General features: G+C 36.4%; 2 protein-coding genes across 2 annotated transcripts in view; both read right to left on the bottom strand.

The window, feature by feature from the left end:
- tacr3a (tachykinin receptor 3a) overlaps positions 1 to 5,579 on the bottom strand; it is a 44,362-nt gene extending 38,783 nt beyond the window's left edge. Inside the window, exon 1 of the mRNA XM_056767671.1 lies at positions 5,215 to 5,579. Within this exon, the coding sequence (XP_056623649.1) occupies positions 5,215 to 5,579 (365 nt within the window). The remainder of the gene's footprint in view (positions 1 to 5,214) is intronic.
- Positions 5,580 to 15,979: 10,400 nt separating this feature from the next.
- cnga1a (cyclic nucleotide gated channel subunit alpha 1a) lies at positions 15,980 to 19,566 on the bottom strand. The gene is made up of 6 exons (XM_056767682.1): positions 19,415 to 19,566; positions 18,900 to 18,953; positions 18,657 to 18,809; positions 17,966 to 18,070; positions 17,579 to 17,685; positions 15,980 to 17,475 (listed from the first exon to the last, which is right to left on the bottom strand). Exons 1-6 carry the CDS (start codon positions 19,564 to 19,566, stop codon positions 15,980 to 15,982), a joined length of 2,067 nt encoding a protein of 688 aa, XP_056623660.1.
- Positions 19,567 to 20,358: the final 792 nt, after the last annotated feature.

Genomic DNA, 20,358 nt, shown 5'->3' on the forward strand with positions numbered 1-20,358 from the left:
TAAGCTACATTTATACAACACAGCTTATCTATAATAACCGTGCCAAATAACAGTACATTACAGTGTAATTCTACAAATGACAAACTGTTTGAACTGAATTTGAACCCGCCGGCCCTCAATATCCGTCAAAAAATGTTGAGCATTATAGTTGTATTAAATATTCATAAACATTGCTGAATGCACCAGAATGGATTTTTTCACCAGCAATGCCAATATCAGCGAAATTAAACATTGATTTAATGGAAAACACAGTCGTGGCAAGTGGTGTCAACACAAATCTCAAAATTTCTCCTAAATACGAGCGTGGGCACACTGACCTGCTGCAAATTCCAGCGCACGTCACAAGTATTCTGAGCATAAGGGCAGTGACTGGCTACCAGCAAACATAAACAACTAACACAACCTCAAGTGTGGGGTTTGTGATATGTGGCCTGGAGACATAAGCCCTGTGACATTTTTGAGAACAGGAAATAACTGTGAGGAACAGTGTTGTCTGCATTTAGTTTTCTCCTGTCTGGTGTAATTCTAATGCTGATGTTTTAGTGGCTTCATCTAAACAGAGATGACAAAAAAAGCAAAATAACAACACCTTTGACGTTTGCAGATTATAAAGGACTAGTTAATTTCATAGGGCTTTCATTACTGTTTTTATTGCTTTTTTATCCCTCTAGTCTACAGCAGCCATTATATTGCATTTTTCATTGCTTTTCAGAATTAAGTGGGTGTGTTTCGCAACCATTTAACTCCACACAGTATAAAACACACTTTTTGCATATGAAATGACATACAGTGCTTTTCTCACAAGTGTTTGAGTCTATTATAGTTTATTTTACTATAAAATCTTTGCATGATCAATTTATTCCACATAATATGTTCTCTTTAATTGAATTTGCTTCTCCACTGTAAAACAAAGCCTTGTAAACTACTGTTAGAGGTACATCCTTAAAGGAAACCCAGCTTTCAGAATATAAATCACCACCATGGCAGACTTGTGATGCAAAGTAAGTAATGTCCTGGCCCATCTTTTTAAGCATTTTGATCTTATACAAACCCGAGACGAGAATCAATTACAATATCGGACTCAACCTCTTCACTTTCTAAATAGGCTTATGAATTATTTCAGAGTGAATTTATTCATATGAATAGTCTATATGATAAACCTGATTTATTCAATAAAAGAAAAGGATGTCACCCTGTAACAGAGACACATTGAGTTAAGTATGTCCACGTTTACCATTTTAATAAGTTTTAGGGAATATCCGCAAACTTTAAAGTATATTTTCTTTTAGAGCAGATGATATTTTCAGATAAAGCTTATTTAAAACACTTATTTGTGAATAGTATTTGGTCTCAGGGAGACGTGTGTACCTGGTATCTGCCTTGAGTAATCCACAACAATGCTGTGAAATTAAAAACAATGCGCATTTGAGTGCAAAAACTGTGCATTGAAATACAGTTTTTAAGATTCAAAACTGTTTCTAATTCACAAATCAATCACTTTTTTCACTGAATTCAATATTTTGAAGATATTATGCAAAGGGGTTATCAAAACGGTTTTGATTTGGTATATTGAATCATTTGGCACACATTAACATTATGCATTTATCAGACATTTTAATCCAAAATTACTTACATTGCATTATACTTATTGGTTTCTGAGTATGTGCGATCAAGCCCATGACCTTTGTTTTTTTGTCTAGCGCCATGCTCTAACCACTGAGCTACAGAAAGCTTTACCCTCAATAAGAAGATGTCCACCTTCTGTAATTTAAAACAATAAAACTTGTCATTTGCAGGCAATGGTGTAAGTCTTTATTAAACGAAAAGTTCACCCAATAATTAAAATTTTGATTTAGAACACATCTGCGATGGCCTGAGGATTAAAATAAAACTTTAACTTTCTTATTTATAAAACAATAAGATGATAGGTTTTCACGCTAAGTAGAAAAATATAATGAAATTGCAAAAATATTTATGTGAAAAATTTGTTTCTAAGCTTGCTAAATACAGGTCAATGTATAGAAAAAAGTTTTTAAAGGACCAGTGTGTAATTTTTTGGAATATCTATTGAGAGACATGCAATATAATATACATAACTGTGTCTTAAAAGGTGTCTAGAGACCATATATAATGAAGCGTTATATTTTTATTTCCTTAAAATTAGCCATTTCCATCTCACACCGCGGGTCCCCTTGCATGGTATTCACCATGTTGTTTACACAGCTCTAAACGGACACGCTCTATAGAGCATGTTTCATATATACCTAATCTCCTTCAGCAAATAAGCACAAACGTTACGACATCTTAGTCCTGTGTTAGCCACCGTATAGTGCTTCAAATGGGAGAGGGGAGTGAGCATGGGTTGCAATTGCTGTGACACAGGTTGTGTGAAACAATGAAATGTATCTGTTCTATTCAAAGGATCTTGTGAGAGAAATCACTGCCTTTTGTGCTGCTATGTTTTTCTGGCCTATATCTCATGCAGTGACGGATGTAACAAATCCGATCACGAGTGGTCACCGGGGATTCATGGTAATACAAGGTGTTAACAGAGATCTGCCTTGGCTAACCACTTTCTGGATCACAGACTTAGGCAGGTAATAGGTGTAAACAATCGATCAAAAGGTTCCTATAAAGCACAAACTATGAAATTTGTTGTATATGACTATTCTTATACTCATTCTAATCTTTAACATTACATAACTCCTGTACTAATCATCCTAGATGCAGAACTCAACCGCTCATGCTGAAATAGCTTTTTAACAGCACACAAAATAAATTACCTAAGTAAGTTCCTAAATGTATGGACGCTTGCGTTCCGCATCAAACTAATCATCCGTATCTGGAAAGGCTATTGATGAACTACACATGTCCCATTTAATACACATTATTTTCCCAGAGAAGTGAAGGAGGTTAGTGAGATATTATCAGTCCGCACAATGTCTAATCAAAGGAGAAATGAGGAAATGGCAGCGGGGTGGAGAGGGGAAAAGATTAAAGATTCGATGGCACGGCATGATATCTGAAGGGGTGAGAAGACAAGCTTAAAAAATCATCTGGAGATTTTTTCTACCCATGTAGGGGAGACATATTGAAGATTGAAAAGAAAAACAAAATTTCTAACATCTCTGAAGTTCTGAAGCAGAGCCTATGGCAGAGACTTGGCTCTCAGTGGAGCACTGAAAGTGTTATAGAGCACAATATACTGCAGAAGGTCTGATCTTGATTTACTTCCATTTATAAAGGAATGTTATTTTCTAACAATATAGTCCAACACTTTTTTTTTTAGCTGAATTGATTCCGAAAGTATTTTTGGTTCAAAAGCATTGACTAATATATCCCGCTGTGGATATATTGTGGATATGTTACGGCAGCAAATTTCCTTGATTATTACAAGTATAGTTCCTAATCATATCGGCCTGGAAATTTTTATTTTTTTCATTTTCCGCTGGTATTTGCAAGAATAAATGCAGAATAAATAAAAATGTGGAATATGGTCTCTTAATTTCTTTTGTGGCTGTTTATACATGTGCATTTATAAAACTTAATTACATTTATTGCAATGTTTCATGGGAACTGTGTTCGCTGCTCAGCTCTTTTAGCACAGTTCACGCATGGTGACTTTGACTTCTTTGATTGGTGGATCGGCAATAATCTTTCTTCTGAATTATGGGTAGTGTAAAAAAACACATTTTTTTATTTTTTATGAATCAGATTGATTTGTGGCTTCTACAAGTTCATGGTCTGTTTTTAATGTTTTGCTTTTCAAAGCCAAGTCCTCGATGTATTTCTTAACGTATTTTACTTCTATTGTTGCACTCTGTTGTCTTAACACACATTGGTTCTTACTGTTCTTTCAATCTCTTGATTTCATCTTATTAAAGGCAAGGATAAGCAAGATCAATGGATTCTGTTCTTGAATCAGGATTCTGCACACTGCTAGTGCTAAACGTCCTACGTCTCTCTCAATTCAGTCTGTCCAGTAGGTGAGAAGAAGAAGAGAGTGAGAAGAATTAATTTACAACTGAACTACTGTGCATCCATTTTACTATCCAACATGTTTGACCCCTATGCATTTCATGGTGCTTTGTGAAAATGGGAAAGGTTTAAACCTTGAAAAATTATCAAGTTTTTGTTCTTTGTTTTGCTAATTGTATAAGCAATTGTAGATTGCTTATACAATTATACAATGTATAAGCAATTATACATTGTACATTGTACATTGTATACAATTATACAATGTATAAGCAATTGAGACAAGTCCTCAACCTCCCCAACATCAACTGTATCTCCGATGTTAGACAGCTTGGCCTTGTGGAATGTTTCTGTATGAATAAGAGACACCTTTTCAATTTAGGCTATAAAAGATCTTTCTAACCAACACAATCTCACAGGAATTCATAACTAGGTGGCTTATTCGATTTGTACAATATCATTTGTACAGTTCAGTACGATTTGCTTTGCCACCATGTGAAATAGTAATGAATTCCAATGTGATCAGCTTGTTCTAAAAATGCATTTATGAAAATGGTTTGAAATGGAACGCACTGACATGTGTTACTGATTTCCATTAACAGAATCAATGTGCGTTTGCACTTTGCAAGATGTCAATGAAAGCTCTGTAGTTAAAAAAGCCCCCATCCACAATCATTGTTCAGCCACTTTGCAAAAAGTCAGCCATTCTGTGTGACAGACTGCCTTGGGCATTTACATCAGCTGGAAAAATAGACACCACAAACAAAATGAAGAATAAAAAACAGCAAAAATATTTAAACAAACCACTTCCTATTTTGTAAAATGAAGGCTAGGCAATGAATTTATACCTACTGAAAGAATGACGGGGTATAATCTAACCAAGAGATGGCATTGATCAAGAGACCTGTATACAGAATAAGAACTGCAATTGAAAAGCCAGTGAGGTGGGTATGTGTAAACATCACACTTTAAATAATTTGTCAATAATTAAGCAAGTAACCGGTTTAATATGTTATTTGTGGTAAACCCATATAGTAATAACATATAATCTGTCAAAAGATTGGTTACCATTCCCTCACTGACTTTAATAAAACCATGGTTAGTCGTGGTCTTTGAAGATTCTAGGTCCATTGTGGGTGTTAAAAATGTTTTATATCTAGTCCTGCAGCACTTATTTTACATAAATCATATTCATGACATCAAGATTTTACAGTTATTTAAAGTCAACTCGTACTCTACCTGTCAACCGCAATAGCGCTCATAGAATAAATGCTCGCAAAGACAGAAGTGACTGGGAAAAAGTTGTGAAATTTGCAGTAGGCTTCTCCAAAGTACCAATCGCCATGCGTGGCATAAACAAAATTGATCAAAGTATTAAAAGCAGCCATCGATGCGTCCGAAAACGCCAGGTTGAGCAGAAAGTAATTGGTGACAGTTCGCATGCGTTTGTGCGCCAAAATGATCCACATCACAATGAGATTTCCGAACACCGCGACGGCGAGGATGGAGCTGTACGCAACAGACCAGAGCGCGACGCGCCACGGCGGCTGCACGAACTGGTTCGTAAAGTTCCCCGTTATGTTAGATCCGTGTTGTGCTGCCATACTGAAAACGTTCAAAAATCTTCTAAAATAACAAAAAAATCACAGAAAGCAGAGACTGCGCGCTGTTCCAAACCCCCGCACGAGTGTCTTGGCTCAAGCAAAAAATGGTAAAATGTCACTTGTGTTCGATTTGCTGTGTATCGATGTAGTCTCGATCAATTGTAAGGATATTTAAACCGCTTTGAAGATTTTCAAGGTGCGTAATTGTGGATTTCCTCCTGTTGAACACAGCCAAGAGAGCGCCACACAGACTCTGGTCAGATGCAGTGCCATGCACATTATGTGACAAGCTGATCTAACTAGTGCTACAGGGAGAGAGAGTGATCGATTCACAGAGTTAACGCAGTGACAAGGACAAACGATACAGGGTCCTGATTTAATCAATAAATAAAATACATTTAAGAAACAGGTTAATGCCAACTAGAATATAATTTGAACATCAGTTCTTTCGATTGGGGTTGTGCCGATTTTTTTTTAAACTTAAGGATGTTGGAACAGAGAAAAACATATATTTTCATAGAATTCCTAAACATGGAGCTATGTTTCACTATGCAGCATACAGTCATGATTCACATTTTGTTAGGCAGTGATACTTGCAATATGTAAAAGACCTTGGGTTGCTTCACAGGCATGTGAATAAATTGCATTAAACATATGCAATGATGTTTATGAAACTCATCATAACACTGTCAAATACAGGACAGAGTTTGTTATGCTTTTAACAATTAATCCAGATTATCAATTCCAAAGTGAACTGATAAGGTTCTATGAAACAAGTGTGGTTGGCAGGAAATCATAAAAAATATTGTAAGACTTCTGACAGAATCTTTTGTGAACAAGTGTTTTAGATTTGAGATCTTGATTGTGTTGTCAGAAAACTTGATATTCATCATTAACAATTGCACATTTTGATATCAAAGGATTTAAAGTCACGAAATAACACTATAAAAAATCAATCAATATATTTTGTCTATTATCTTAATTATGCTGCAAGTAGCTGAGCAATAAACATAGGCAATGTAGTCATGTGGTAATTATGGCTAAATTAACCCCATCAGGATGATACAAGACATTCTGATTACACCATCTGTGTTTATTTAGCAAAAATAACCCTTCTCCTATACATACCTTTATTAAATGCAATGTAATGGCTTAAACCTAAATACCATATGGTTTCAAAATGAACGAACCCAACCGCTGAGTTAAATGAATCCAGAAAAGTTTATATTTGACCCAGCAATGCGTTCTCAAATAACCCAACATTTTTTTAGAGTGCAATAAACAAAGTCCCACTAGATTAATTTGGTTGTTGTGAATGAAATGTCAAAGGCTGACATTAAACAACATAACTGTGTTTTCAAGCAATTGAGCTATGGGACCTGTTTTGCATTGCAAATGTGCTTCCCCTTCGTTGTGGATATACAGTCATCTGCTAGTCAGAATATGGATTCTTTATGCAATAAATATATGTTGTAAAACTAACGGTGGGATATTATATATATATATATATATATTAGTAGGTTGCTAAATATGAGAGCAATTATGATTTAAAAAGCCCCTTTTCAAACCTCTCAATCAGTCAAAAATAAACAGTTCACACTAGCATTCTTCATATTTCATCCATCAAAATCCAGCAATAAAAAATGAAAAGAGACAAAAATGTTTAGCAAAAACATGCTTATCAAATGTTGGGTTTGCTGGTTCATTAGCTTTCATACAAAAATGGTGTACATGGAGTACAAGAGGTCAGAGTTTGCTCTCTGTGTCTTAATAAAATATAAGGATTTCGCACCAGACTATAAATTCTACTTGAAGCCTAAAAAATACCAGTCCACATCTCAAATGTCATATTCCTCCCATGTCGGTGCATATGAGAGGATCAGTAAAATAAATAAGTAAATATCTCTGTTATATGGAACTTCATCGATGCCCTCTACGTTCGGGACAAAGACATTCTCCTGAAGTCTGTCAATTATCTTCTATGGTGATGCTTTGCCATGTCTTCCAAAGCCACGTTCATCTTGTTTTCTAATTCAACATCAACACCATAAAGGGCAGTGTGCTTTATACTGTATACTCTAGATAGACTGGATCACCCAAGTCTACTTCCCATAACATGGAGAAAGGCACGGTGAGGGATTAGTTGCCTACAGAATGGTAAGCAGAGCACAGAAGAAAATAATGGAGCAATTACAGAAGAGCGTTTCTTTGCCTGCTCGTACCTACAAAATGAGGTAAATTATTCAATTGCCCAAAAGGGCTGATGGAGAAAAAGAAAGTGGCTGGGGGGATGGCAGGGGGCTGTGGAAAATGCATTTTTCTTAAAGATAACCTATGGCAAGGTGCCAAAGATAGCTTCGATTTTTTTAAAGAGCTGTTGATGATATTAATATATAATGTAGTAGAGTTAATTTAAAGCTCTGAAAATCAGTGCTTGTAAAATCAACTACGCGTCAAATATTTATGGGACTAACTATTGCGGATATTTTGAGCACTCTCTGTATGCGAAACAAAAACTCTGTGTGATCAATTCAACTGAATGCATTAGGTTACTTAACACCAAATTGTTTTTATTTGTAACTACACCGTTGTTTCAAAGTTTAAATGCATAAGGCGCCGTACCTCCCAGAGTGCACTTGGGTCATGAACATGTCAGTCAAATCTTTAAAAAATGATGGAGGTTTCTAATTCATGGGTTTCATGTAGAGTGAACCCAACATCAGGCACCACCACACGATACCTCCACAGTTTTAATGATGGTGGGAATGTGAGCAAAACAGATGTGAGTCACCACACACTTCTTTCAATTAGCACATTCATAAATGCCAGGAGAAAATACAGTGATCCCTCATGGGCTTCACCTGTCACCATTTCTGAATCAGCCCCAGGGTCACAATACCAAGAGACATTCACCAATACACACAAACATAACCATACGTTTCCCCTGTGTGCGTGCAGAGAAGAAAGCGGAAACTCAATAAGGTGCATTAATCACAAAATAACACATCATGGGCCAAAATGCACTTGTCACAAGTGATAAACTTGCATCCAACCTGAAGGGAAAAAAGTTCATGATGTAGTTTGCAGCCTGAAAAATCGGTATTTCTCATTTTCTTAAAAAAGCGGATAGGATGAGTGAATGAAATTGTTGCATGTTTCCTAAACCCCAATAAAGAACACAGATTTTTCTGATGGTGTGTCCTCAGGAATCTTTTGAAATGTATTGAAACGCCACATTACTGTTTGCATCGATTGTAAGTAATTACAAACTTGACTGACAATACCAAAAAACTGAAGTGGTAACATGCTTGAAATGCAAACGGATGAAAATTCTTTGAAAACAAGGGGAGATGGAAAGGCTTGGGCACCTCTGTGGAATGCCTCACAGTTGTCTGATTATGGATGGCATTACTGCATAACAGACTCAACTACAACAATGTCCTTCAGATAGCTTAAAATATTAACCAGTCGGAGATGTTCTTTTCACCCAGCACGCATACATTTGCACAACAGCAACTTCCAATGTAATCAATGACCTTTGACATCAGAGATAACAAGTTGTTCAGTATATGTAGTTCTGTGCATACTTTAGTCTGAGGTTCAGAAAACAAGTGTAATAATGCTTTTACTTTTTCTCAACAAGAGCTGAAACCAAAACATGAAATAGAAAGTGAACAAAGCGAGGTTTCAGAGCCTCCTGACTGAGATTGTATACAACATCATTGTGGACTATTAAACGTATTTAATTGTTCATTTATTTATTGATAAAAGAATAGTACCTGTCAAATTTTAGGAAAATTATTTCAAGATTTTTTGAGTCTTATTCTTCCTTATTCTATGTCTGTTAATGCTGTTTATTTATAAACAGAAAACATGTATAATACATAAACACTTTTCTCAGCACTCAGCTGCTGTCATGTGAATAAACACCTGCAATAACATGTCATTCTGTGCTGTCAAACCCTAGAATGATGCACCTGCCCATTTATGACCTTGCTGCCCTTGGGGAAATAGTTGACAAGTCCTGCACATCAAGATATCGGTCCTTTTTAATGGTTGCTGGATCATATTCCATTTCATTCCACTGATATCCTTATTTTTATTTTGTGAAGAGTGAAGTTGAGTAACATTAACTTATTTATGTATTCATGACTCGAGGCAAGTCCCTTTTGCACCATTTAAAGTTGAAAAGAAAATTGACCAATTGATGTAATTTGTATAGAATTTCTATTATTATTGACTAAATAGTCTCAAATTATATACCTGGTACCAATTTTGATACAATTTCTTTTCATGAAGTATGATGTAAGTACGAACCTTCTGTTTGGCCCCCTTGTGGGGAGTGTTTTGTTTTAAGTCTTGTTTTCAGTTAGTTGTTTGTGTTTTGAAAATAAAAGTTTTTTCCGTTAACCCCTTGTTGTCTGTGCCTGTGTTCAGTCTGTAACTCGTGACAGTATGCCACGTTAGAAAACAATGCAAAATTTGAAATGAACCTGAATTGAATTGTAAGAGAATTAAATCAATTTATAGGACTGGATGGCTCTTCTCAAATTTGCAATTCTAGACACAAGACTTGTCATGCACTTTTTAAAGTACTGTCTTAGGCAACGTTGTCTGTTTATCTTGTTTAAGGTTTCAGCGATGCTTTGTATAATGAAAGATATAAGCATTAGGCAGGGCCAAATTATTTGAACTCAAACCAAGGGGCTTATACATTTTGTGGCTGGCAAAATTAAAGCCTGTAACAAAACGGTCAAGACAAGACACGACAAGTGGACATACATCAAGACTTGATCATTTGCAGGCTTTTAGAAAGCTTTCTAAGTCCGACTCCAGTTCCAACACTTTGATAAAAGCTTTAGAAATTACACAAAGTGAAAACGTAGATGTGTGTTCTTATTCACAAAGTACCAACCCTATGGATCATTAAATGGTACACTATAACCATGCTTCTCTCCCTCTCTTACTCATCCTTCATTTCCATGATGACCTCAAGGCACAAAGGCCGCATTGACAGCACACATTGACAAAAATTCTAACTTTTCCTCTCAGAAACACTCAGTTTAATGTAAGTGTCTTTGACATCGCTGAGATGTGATGGTTGTCACTCACCTTTTGTCTGTGCAGTCACAAACATATCTTTAAAAATGGAAGCTTTCAAATGTGTAGCATCAGGATGCATTTTTGCTATCGCTTTTAAAATCACAGGGTACATTTGTTTCCGTTTTTTTATCCTTCGTAACACATTTAGAAAATAATAAGGCTTTGAGAATATTCACATTTTTATAAAATATTACCTTCAAAAGCAAGAAAATCTGTGACACTAATGAATGGTAAATATTCTGCACTGTTTCTAGGTCAATGATCAAATGCAAGCAAATTTGTTACAATGACCATGTCAACTCCTTTTGTACAACAAGGAAAATTCTCAAATCATGCTGTGATAATGCATGGATTCTCAGGTTCTGAATAAGCCATGCCTGTTTGAGCGCAAGCTGTCATTCAGTCATCCACACCATGCCTTAACGCTTGGTTTGAATTTGGGGAAATTTTATTGAATAAGTCTTCAGTTCAGTTATAAACTCTTTTTTATTTATGTTTATGTAAATAATAATTCAGCAAAATATTTCTACTGACCATACTTATTCAGTATGAATGTTTTTAACATCATTCATTTCTATAATAAAAATGTATAAATAACATTATAACTTAACTAAAAACTTTTAAAATCAAATATTGTCATTCCTGAAGTCCAAGAGGAACCATTTGTTCGTTTTCCCCTAGGTCCAAGTGACCCATTGGTTCACCAGTGAACATTATATCACAGACTCTGGAAACAGACAAAGGACTGTGATGCAAATGTCACCAAGTCCCGATAAGATGCTTAATTTAGCAATGCTTGGAGTGTGACAACAAGAACGAGTCTGACGTTCAAAAGACTAATTAAAATTACACCATGAGTATTCTTATCATGCTTGGGGAACCGACACATGCCTGGAAATGGGCATCAAGGGAGATTCACAATTGTAGGCAATTATGAAAATTAAGATGAGATCACAGAGCACAGCGTGTCATTTGTTAAAAGAAATCAGTGTTAAAGAGCTTATAGGTTATGATTAAGTCAGATAAACAGACTTTTACTTTTCATTTAGTTGAACAATATCAGTCTATTGAATATTAAAGAAAGTAAACATGATCTGAAACAATGAAACAAAAGGCACAGTTCCTCCATCTCTGCACTTAAGTGATCATTCGAATTGCATTGGAATAGATTTTGTGGTAGTTCGTAGGCAGTGATCAGTTGCTTAAGTACAAGTCTCAAGAATCCACTTTTAAACTCTAAGCACATTCAGTCCAAGAATATTTTATAAGCCATATAGAACATTTGCAAAGCGAGTGGAGACTGGCACAAAAATATTATTCTGCACCACAATCTTAAAGGAATGGGTTACCCAAAAAATGAAAACGGTCATGATTTACTCACCAGCATGTGTCTGTCTTTTAACAGCTTTGGATAAATTAAATAAACTGGGACTAAATATTTTGAGCTGTATACATTCTGTAGATTTTCCAATTGTACTATATGGTTTTTGCCTTTATTTTGAATTTATTTTTCCTCACTTGTTATGTTATAGTGAGATCTGGCAACACTGCATACACTCCGTGGCCATTAAATGACCTGTGCTGCATTCTTTCTAGTGGGGGTAAAGACCTAAGATGTCACTTTTCCAATAGGTTGTTTTTTTCCAGACTTGCTCCAGTCAACTGCAAATGTGATAATGGGCAAGTACACAGTATTGTTTAGGAGAAAATGTCCAACAACCTTTTATCTTTGGAAACCAATTTAAACGTACAACCTCTGTCACTGTTTTGTCTCACATCATTCCCATTACATGTTTTTTCCATCCAGAGAAACAGCTGGTAATCAAAAAAGGAACAAACTATAAATTAAATAAATATAAAAAATAGCTATTCCAAGTTTTTAAAGTGTAATGTATATAAAACAGATCAATTTTTTTATTATAATGAATTTAAAATCGATCTTTCTACACATAGGAAATAAGCTCTGTGCAGTCACACTCTTTTTCATAAAATAAAGATAATCAATATAAAAACACGCACCACTGCCATTACAATGAACGGGGAGGGAGTGCAAGCATCGATATATATATCTGGCAGTTGGCTAGAATGCCACAGTACTGCGCAGACACGGCTGTGAAAACCACTGGGATTTAAATTCAAGAAAAATGGGATACCCTTTTGTTGCTGTCATGTGTTGGTTTAACAAATACATTGTTTGAGTTTACACAATAGTTAAAAAGTTGTCTGAATCATATGAGACATACACGTGTATAACTTCATAGTTGCAAATGGTCAGCTTGAGTTAACAGACCGGCTTGTGCTGGGTTGCCAGATCTGTGAAACAAAATCATTCATCACAGGCCTAATGTCCCCAGTCAAAATATCAGATTTTCCCTTAATAAAATAATTTTAAGATTGACTGCTGAATAACAAATTCTTCAAAACCTAATCTATGAAAAACAACTTGCATTAAACAGTAACCTAATTCCACGGGAACCACCAAAGATTTGGCAACACAGGCTGACTTACACCATTCCAACATGGCGGACGACCTACGTAAAGTGGCCTATAGAAACAGCTGCTACTCAAACGAAAAAAGAAACAGCTGCTCATGCAAAATCTAGATATTTATATCTGAAATGCAACGCTTAATATGACCGCTCCAGTGAAGAAAGTCCCTCCTTAAAAGGCAGAGCTCCACACAGAGTTTCATAATGCACTTGCTAAAGCACAAGTGGCCTTGAGAAAATGTGTTTTTAGCACCATTTGAGCTCAAAAAACAAACCTTATAGTACAGTTGATGTCAGGTTTAATTGTTGGTTGAAAATATGTTGTTTGATTGAGATTTTAGTCTTTCATTCTTACCTGACTGATATAGCTGCCCGGAGGTGCTGCAAACATGGATTGCAAACGATTGTCACACTTCCCTAAGGGGACTTTAGATATAATGAGAAAGGGTTGGAGGAGAAAATAATCTGCATAATTTGACTGATTATCACGTGTAGTTAAGTCAGTGGATTTAAATGTGTATTTGGAACCAGAACAGTCTCCTCAGTGCCAGTTTCGTGCACCGTACCCTTAGTCTTGAGAACCATGGTGGGAACTGCCCGAGAATTCACTGCTCAAATTGCAGCGTTTCACAACAAGACACAGTGTTCCCTGTTCTGACAGACACTTGTTGCTTCATTTTCTTTGTGTGAGACATTTCATTCGGCAACTTCAATTGGCTGTTTCAATCAGTTTGTTTAAAGAGGTTGCCTGTGCCCTCACGGATGGAGTGCTTGTTCCTGTGATAAGTGACCAACTGGGTTGATAAAATTGCTCCACTGGTTAATGTCTGGTGTGTGGTGAAGGATTCTCAATAAGATAAGGCTATATGTACAAACATATTTCTTATCTGTACTGATTCCAGCAGTGTTTCGGTTTTCCCATTATTGATTTAAAACCTAAATAGAATTTTTCATTATTTTTTGTATTTCTTATTTTAATTCTCCCTCCCACTTCTTCTTCACCTTCATATATTTTATGTTCCAATAACAAAAGTGTATGAATACATTATTGTTTTATTTGTGTAAAGTAAATTCAACAGGACGCTCTTGTCATTGCTTGACAGTGAGTCATACATGGTTCTCTCTGATTTGTCTAATTAATTAAATGCGCAACTCCCGTTGCTCAGGAGACACAATGGTTGAAGACCATTTTCATGGCTGACATCACAGGCAATAGCTTCTTTATCTCGTTTTCCCAAAGGAGACATACCTTCCCTGTATTTTCAATTCCTTTTTTGCCGGTTACTTTCTTTTTCTCATCAGCTCTCTGAGCAAATACAATAAGTGATGGTAAAAGGCAATGAAGAGAACAGGTGGGACTTCACAAAATGAAAGCGGAGATTATATCAAGACATACAATTTGGCCACTCAATTCGTGAGATAACCCACCAAATCCGACCACGGCACCCCTAATCGTCTCTGACTGAATTGAAGACTTCTGCAAAACGAATCACAAGTGTAAGAGGTGTTTTCAATCATTTGAAATAGCTCCATCTGGAAAGCAGAAACTTACAGCTGCACAAAATTACAATTACAGGATCAACAATGCAGGAAAATATCTCAGGAACATCTTGTGGATGGAAACGGTTCCATACTAAAAACAGAAGAAGTACAGGCGGTGGATGAAGCTGTTTTTCAGCTATTACAGAAACTAAGTAGGTGATCAACTATTTGATCGTGACATTTCTCACATGGCAAAATTCTCCCTCTCTCAATCTTTGTATCTTTAGAGAACCACCTACCTGTACATACCCTTTAGCTGAAACGTGATGATTTCAATACCATTAAAATTCCTTGTTCATAACCGAAGAATGCAATTAACTCCCTTTCTTTTTTTAATTTATGGGATGTCTTTCAGAGTAAATGCTTAGACTATAATTATAAGTAACCCTGCCAGAGGGTCATCACTTAGAAAGTGTAAACACAACAAACACATTGCAACAAAACATTTATTCAATTACTGTCATGAAGCATTTTTAAACTAATTTCTTTGAGATCAAAAATAATCTACTGCTTTTTATTTGTATGTTAATTTGTTTATCCCATCAACTCATCTCTTAATAAAAACATTTGATTCGGTTTAACTTACATTAAAGGAAATATGTGCATGGGTGAAATAATGGGAAAAAATATCCTAAAATAAGATCAGAAAGAAACTTTTAAGACTAGAGATCTAAGGATGTGGATTTTATGCATGTGTGTGGTTGAGAATTTGTCAGATTTGTTCTGTTTTTGGCTCTCTGCTGCACTCTTGTGTCCTTCAAGCACTTGTAAGTTTGCCCCAAAATTTTAATTCTGTCATCATTTACTCGCCCAAGTTTCATTTTAAACATTCTTTCTTCTATGAAAAACAAAAGAAGATATTTTGAAGAAAGTTGGTAACATTCTTTGACTTGCATTGGTTTTGTGTCTATACAATAAAAAAGTCAATGGGTTTGTTTGTTTACTAACATTCTTCAGAACATCTTGTTTTGTGTTCTGCAGAAGAAAATATGACACAGTTTTGAAATGACAAGAGCATGAGTAAATGAAGAGAGTTTTTTGGGTGAAATTTAAGAGCATGTGAGACGGTAACAAGATTTAAACGATTTGATCAAGTAAACTGAAAAAAAGTTTGGGAATCATTTTATTATTGTATTCTTTCTTTTATTGTTGTAAAAATCAACAATAACTTATTTAAATGTATTTAATTTGTTAAGATATTCTTATCCATGACTCTTTTCCAGATTTCCTTTGCTGTGGTCTCATGACTTTCTATGGCCCGCCCATTTACTTCTCTTCGGTTGTTTCCTCTGTCTTTTCTATGTCTTCCTCTGGATCTCCCTCTTTCTTTTCCCCTTGTGTCCCATCTTCCATCTTGTCCCCCTCCGCACCCTTCTCTATTTCCTCTGTCCTCTCTTCCTCTTCGTCTTCATCCTCCACCTCTTCCCCAGCATAGCGTTCTATCTCTGCAATGCGTTTCTTGATGTTTTTATGTGTCTCTTCGTGTTCTGCTATCAGCTTTGTCACCTTGGTCGTCATGATGTTCAGCGTGTTGTACATGCGGTTTACACGGTTCTCTAAATCCTTCTCATCCGGCTTAAATTTTGCAGGGTCCAGCTCCAGCAAACCATCTTTTAGAAGAATCTGCCTCCCCTTCTCCTCCAACATACTCTTAGCTTCAGGATATTCTGTAAGGGCCTCCATCAGATCATCCTTGGACAGACAGAAGAGATCCGAGTATCCTATGCTTCGAATGTTGGCCGTTCTACGATTTCCAGCTTTGCTGCCTTTTATGCTAAGAATGCTAATTTCACCAAAGTAGCTTCCGTCTCCAAGAACACAGAACTGAGTGACACCATCATCAGCCACTACAGCAAGCTTACCGTCCTTTATGATGTACATCTCCCGTCCAATATCCCCCTTGCGACAGATGTAGTCACCAGGGCTGAAGACTTGAGGTTGGAGCTTGAGCACCAACTCGATGAGTAACCCCGCCTCACAATCCGCAAAGATCCGAACCTTCATAAGGGTATCTAAGTGCACCTTCATGCCAATCTCCGCCCGTAGCTTGTCTGGCAGATACCTCAACACTTCTCTTTCATCCTGTGCTTTCTTGTTAGTCCACAGGTAGTCAAACCATTTGATGACACGCTCCTCCAGGTCTTTACTGACATGCCGCGCATGCATGTATTGTTTAATGTTATCAATCCTTGACTGGAACTGAGCCTGGGCCGCGTTCATGTTGGAGATCATGGTGGCGATATTACCCACGATGGTTGCAAAGATCAAGACGCCCACTAGGAAGTCAACAACATGGAAGAGGAATTCAGAATCTAGCTCGGGGGATGGCGTTTCTCCAATGGTGGTGAGAGTAAGGGTGGACCAATAGAGGCTGAAGGAATATTTTCGCATTAGCTCTCCGAATTCGGGCTCGGTGAGAGAGGGATACACCCATGGATCTGATCCAAACCCAATAGACTTGGAGAAAGAAAAATAAAGGCATGCATTCCAGTGGATGATAATGATGATGTACATGACCAACGTGCAGATTCGGAAAATGTTGGGGTAGTTAGTCATGGTTTCTGAGATGTTGAAAAACTCAAACATGCGGTTCAGGCGAAGAAGCTTGTTGATGCGGATCTCTGGGTAGTCTAAGCCCAAAAAGAAGTACAAGATGTCTGTGGGTATCATAGAGACAACATCGATACGGAACTGGGTGCTGTCAGTGTACCGCTTAAGTAGGAGCTTTTCCTCTTTGACAAGCAAGCCCTGTTCCAGGTAACCTGGTTAAAAAAAGACACCATGAAATCGGGCCCGTCCCAAACAAATCAACAGTTGACCTCTATTCCATCATTAAATCGATACTCAATTAATGTTAAAGTTCACCTGTTCGTGCTCTGAAGGCCATGTCAGCCAAGTAAAGCAGGTCGGAGGTGTAGTCCAAGATGAACCACATCAGGAGATATTCATGCTGCAGTTCTTCAAAACAGGCTCTACACACAGAGCATCAAAAAATATGGATATCTGAATAATTTGAATTACTCTTTACGTCTTCACAGACATTACAGCACAAGAGTAAAAAAGACTAGAACAGCTTCTAAAATGCACCAATCCTGTTTATGATGAGTAGAAATTTAACAGAAGTATTACAGTTGCTCATAATACGGCGGTCTGGACTATTTGATTCTGAATGGCCAGTCGTCAGTCAATCAGGTCCTGATCAGACTGCCAGAGTTTATTCCATTTGTATTGTGCTCTCTGGTCATGCTGTACCTTGCAATGATGACTGTCCAATTATACATGACAGGAGTGGTGATTACAAACAGCCATTGGTAGTACAGAAGTCCCGCTGGGTTAATAACAAACACCTCTTTAGGCCTTGGGGAAAGTAATTAAAGAAACAATAATCAATAGTGATTGCTTTGAACCTTTGACAGATAAACATCTCAGTGTAAAAAAATGTTGTACAATTCTGTGGTGCTAATTATTGTGGTAATATTTGTTTTCATGGAGCATCAATGTGTTAGTGTACATTTAGCTCAAGTAAATTTTAAGCTTATATCATTAATTACGATATATCGGTATATTGCAAATAAACAAATACTGCTCCAATTGAAACTGTCAGAAAATTCTAGACATTTCTGTAGCACAAGGAAGGTGGGATGAAGCGATGATGGGTGTCAGTCACTAAAGACAAAAACGATCAAATGTACACTATTGATGTTTTGAACGACTCAATTTCAGTGTTGTTTTGAGCTCATTGTCATGTCAGTACCTTAATTTCTGTGTATGAGTAATAATACTAAAATGTACTGTTTAAATGTATGAAAATATTTTTTGTGAGTACCGTCGATGATAAAAAAATTTATGCGATTTTCGTATTCATCATGTTAAACATAAAGAAACACTTAAATGTAAAGAAAAACACAACTTTAAAGAAATCATTGTTCATTCTGATACCAACCCCTCCTTTTTTTCTTTTTCTTTTTCTTTTTCCTTCTCTTTCTCTTTTTCTTTTTCCTTTTCTTTCTCTTGTTTTTCTTTCTCATTTTCCTTCTCCTTCTCTTCTTTCTGCTTCATCTCCTTTTTCAGTTTCTTCTCTTTCTTTTCTTTTTTCCTTTGCAGTAGAACAAAAGGTAATAACAGAAATTACTTGATGGATGTTAATGAAATTACAATGGAGCACATAGGAAAAACTTTGATTTACTCTTTCTTATCCTTCTTTTCCTTTTTCTCCCTTTTCTTGTTCTTTTTCTTTTCTCTGTGGATGAAAAAAACATAATTGCCAGTTATACCAAAAGATGATCCATATTTATTACAAATAGAATGGGTTGATATCTAGAGTATATATGCATACAACTAAAGAAACTCTGAGTTGTTATACCCATGGTTGGGTCAAATATGGATGTTTTCAAGGTTAATTTAAATCCACAGTTGGATTCGTCATACGCTATTGAATATACAAATACAGTCGACTGTTTCATCCGATGTACGTGCATGACCCAAATCTAACTTCTGACCTGTGTTTGGATATGATTCATCAATTTGTTTTATATTTAATTGAATATTTATTGCATTAAATTACATTAAAACTACTCAACAGTTATTGATTATTTGTGGTCTACCAGAAGTTAGGTTTGGTCCTCATAATGTTTGTTTCTGTTATTGCATCTGAAACCATCTATACACTACATAAATCCACAATAAGAGATCTTTGATTACGTGTCATTGTTGTTGCTGTTGTTGCTGTTAAACAATCGTCCTGCATTTGGAGAAGAAATAAGGTCTTCTTGGTCCTCCTCTGTGTCCACCTCCATTATTGGAGACATTTGGGGTGGTACTGCAATGACTCCTGATGCGGTTACAATGGTCATTTTTCAAATTCAGCTGAAACAGGGGGTTTAAACCACAGTTTATTATTTAAAAGTTCTATTTTGTAAGAAAAATGCTCAAAATCGATTCATTAATACCCTGAGAGTAAGAGAAAATGATGACAAATATAGGTCACACTCACCAGCTGTTTTCCTTTAACCAAAATCTCTTCCCATTTTCACTTGATCATATGAATCTCAGAGAACTGCACCCAGACATTCACTGTCTGGTCGATTTAAATAAAGCTTCAAATTACACCTAGTGTTTTCAAAGGTGTCGTACGCTGTTGCTTCATTTGCTCTGTTCTGTTCATTCGTTGTGCTCTGTAATGATTATCTAGACATCAATGACAAGCAGACGGATTTAGAGATTAATGGGAGACGAGAGTGACAATGATAAAGTCCTCTCCCTATCTTCTTGAAGGGTAATTTACACTCCAACCAACTAAACATGCTCTGTGGACAAGGCCCGTAATTTATGCAACTATACTGAGAATTTTGTCAATCTGTTTTTCTTGAAGTTGTCCCAAATTTAGTTTGATGTTTAAATGGATTACCCAGTGTGCCTCAAACAGAAGGAATATCTGACAAGCCACATTTGTTTATGTATAATTTCATTGCACTTTTACTGTCTAAACATCACATCGGTGTCCGTTGTGTGCATGTGTTTGCTATATTGTAAAGCTAGAGAGTAGACATAAGCAGACATCAGCCGAGTCAGCACATTTGCACAGATTTGCTTTATCCTATTAAAACAAACCAGCCAGTCTTAAAGCTTTCACAGCCAAGCACAAC

This window comes from Triplophysa dalaica, chromosome 2 (genome assembly GCF_015846415.1).
Source record: "Triplophysa dalaica isolate WHDGS20190420 chromosome 2, ASM1584641v1, whole genome shotgun sequence".
Classification (NCBI taxonomy): Eukaryota; Metazoa; Chordata; class Actinopteri; order Cypriniformes; family Nemacheilidae; genus Triplophysa; species Triplophysa dalaica.

Coding starts and splice junctions, on each gene's coding strand:
- cnga1a (XM_056767682.1), bottom strand. CDS start 19,566: ATGACCATTGTAACCGCATCAGGAGTCATTGCAGTACCACCCCAAATG. Junction 18,954..19,414: donor AACAGCAACAACAATGACAC/GTAATCAAAGAT, acceptor TTTCATCCACAG/AGAAAAGAAAAAGAACAAGA. Junction 17,476..17,578: donor GGCCTTCAGAGCACGAACAG/GTGAACTTTAAC, acceptor TTTTTTAACCAG/GTTACCTGGAACAGGGCTTG.